The 1,696-nt window shown below is 70.9% G+C and overlaps 1 protein-coding gene across 1 annotated transcript in view; it reads right to left on the bottom strand.

Annotated features, from left to right (window-relative positions):
* LOC146584962 (uncharacterized) overlaps positions 1-1,690 on the bottom strand; it is a gene marked incomplete at its 3' end in the record, with an annotated part of 2,828 nt that extends 1,138 nt beyond the window's left edge. Inside the window, exons 1-3 of the mRNA XM_085323793.1 lie at positions 1,174-1,690; positions 751-825; positions 3-630 (exon numbers count right to left, since the gene is read on the bottom strand). Of these exons, the coding sequence (XP_085179919.1) occupies positions 3-630; positions 751-825; positions 1,174-1,207 (737 nt within the window). The remainder of the gene's footprint in view (positions 1-2; positions 631-750; positions 826-1,173) is intronic.
* Between the last annotated feature and the right edge of the window lie 6 nt (positions 1,691-1,696).

Raw genomic sequence — 1,696 nt, forward strand, 5'->3', positions numbered from 1 at the left:
TGCGCCGGTGGCGCTCCAGGTGCGAGTTCCAGTTGAAGCCCTTGCCGCACTCGTCGCACTTGTAGGGCTTCTCCTCCAGGTGCAGCTTCTGGTGCTTCACCAGGCTGGCGCTGGCCGGGAAGCTCTTGCCGCAGACGTTGCACTGGCACGGCTTGACGCCGCCGGCGTGCACCCGCTGGTGCTGGATGAAGGCCGAGCCCACGCTGAAGCTCTTGCCGCAGTCGGCGCACTTGTAGGGCTTGTCGCCGGCGTGCCGCCGCTGGTGGGTGATGAGCGTGGAGCTCAGCCGGAAGCACTTGCCGCACTCGGCGCACTTGTAGGGCTTCTCGGCGCCGCGCAGGCGCTTGTTGAAGGCCGAGCCGAAGCCCAGGCTCTTGCCGCAGTCGTGGCACCGGCCGTGGCCCAGCAAGCCCCGCGGCGGGAACTTCTTGAAGCCGCGCGGCGCCGACTTGCCCTGCCGCTTGCCCGCCGGCTTCCTCGGCGGCCCCTCCGGCTTGCCGGCGCCGTCGGCGGCCTCGGCGCCGGGCGACGCGGCTCCCTTGGACTTGCCCGCCGCCGGCGTCTCCACCTTCTCCAGGTCGCCCTGCGCCGGTTCCTCCTCCTCCTCCGGCTCGCTCGGCGGCCCGTCATCTGCGGGAGCGACGGGATTTCATCCCCGGTTCCCGCCCCGGCGCGGTCGGTCCCCGTTCCCGAGCCTCGGCGCCGGCTCCCGGGCATCCCGGCGGGACCCCGCCGCGCGCCGGCGCTTACCGGAGACGAGCCCTCTCCTCCGGTGCGACTCGGCGAAGGCGGTGATCCGCGGCCAGCTGATGGCGATTTCCTCGGCTGCGGGAGAGACCCGGGCGGGAGGTCGGGGCGGCCGCTCGGCCCCTTCCCCGAAAGGCCGGGAAAGGGCCCGGACGCGGCACGGGAGCGAGCGGGAACGCCTGCCGCCGGCCGGCCGGCCCGTGTTTCACCCCAATTCTGCGCCAAACCTTCCTCCCCGCCCAAGAAGGGAAACGGCTGCGTGGCACCCAAATTCACGGAGTTCGCCCCCAGGAAACGGAGGGGAAGGTCGAGCCGTGCCAACGGGCGCGCCGAGGCGAGGAGCGACCCGAGCTTTCCACGCTTTCCCCCGGAAAAAAMCCCCCAGCAAAAACGGGGCGAAAAGCGCCCGGATCGGCGCCGCCTTACCCAGCGAGATCACGTTCTCGTAGTTCTCCTGCATCTCGTCCCGGGAATCCAGATTCGCGCGCGTGCCGGCCCGCAGGCGAGTGYGCGGCGGCCTCCGAAGGGCTCCGGCCCCTGGGAAAGCAAGCGGGAGCCGGTGGCGGGGAGCCGGGCCGGCGGATCTGCCCCCTCAGCAAGGCGTTCTGGGGTGATTTCACCCCAAAGCGCCTCCGGGCGCCCGTCCCACGCGAAGGAAAACCCAGCGGATGCTTCCCCCAGCTCCGGCCGGCACGGGGCAAACGGGCAGCGGCGGCAGGTAAATCGCGGTCGAGGCGACGGCAGGCGGCAGGGCTGGGGAGGGCGAAAACACAGCGGCGCTGAGCGCAGCGGGGATTAAAATGCAGCAGAGCCGAGTGCATGGAGCAGATCTGGAGAGGGAAGGAGAAAACACGGCTGGACGCGGGGAGCACTGTGCAGGGCGGGAAGGAAATGCAACCGAGCTGCGTGCGGGGAGGGGATGGAAATGCAACCGAGCTGCGTGCGGGGA

This window comes from Rhea americana, unplaced genomic scaffold (genome assembly GCF_003343005.1).
Source record: "Rhea americana isolate MKP2758 unplaced genomic scaffold, rheAme1 scaffold_877, whole genome shotgun sequence".
Taxonomy (NCBI): domain Eukaryota; kingdom Metazoa; phylum Chordata; class Aves; order Rheiformes; family Rheidae; genus Rhea; species Rhea americana.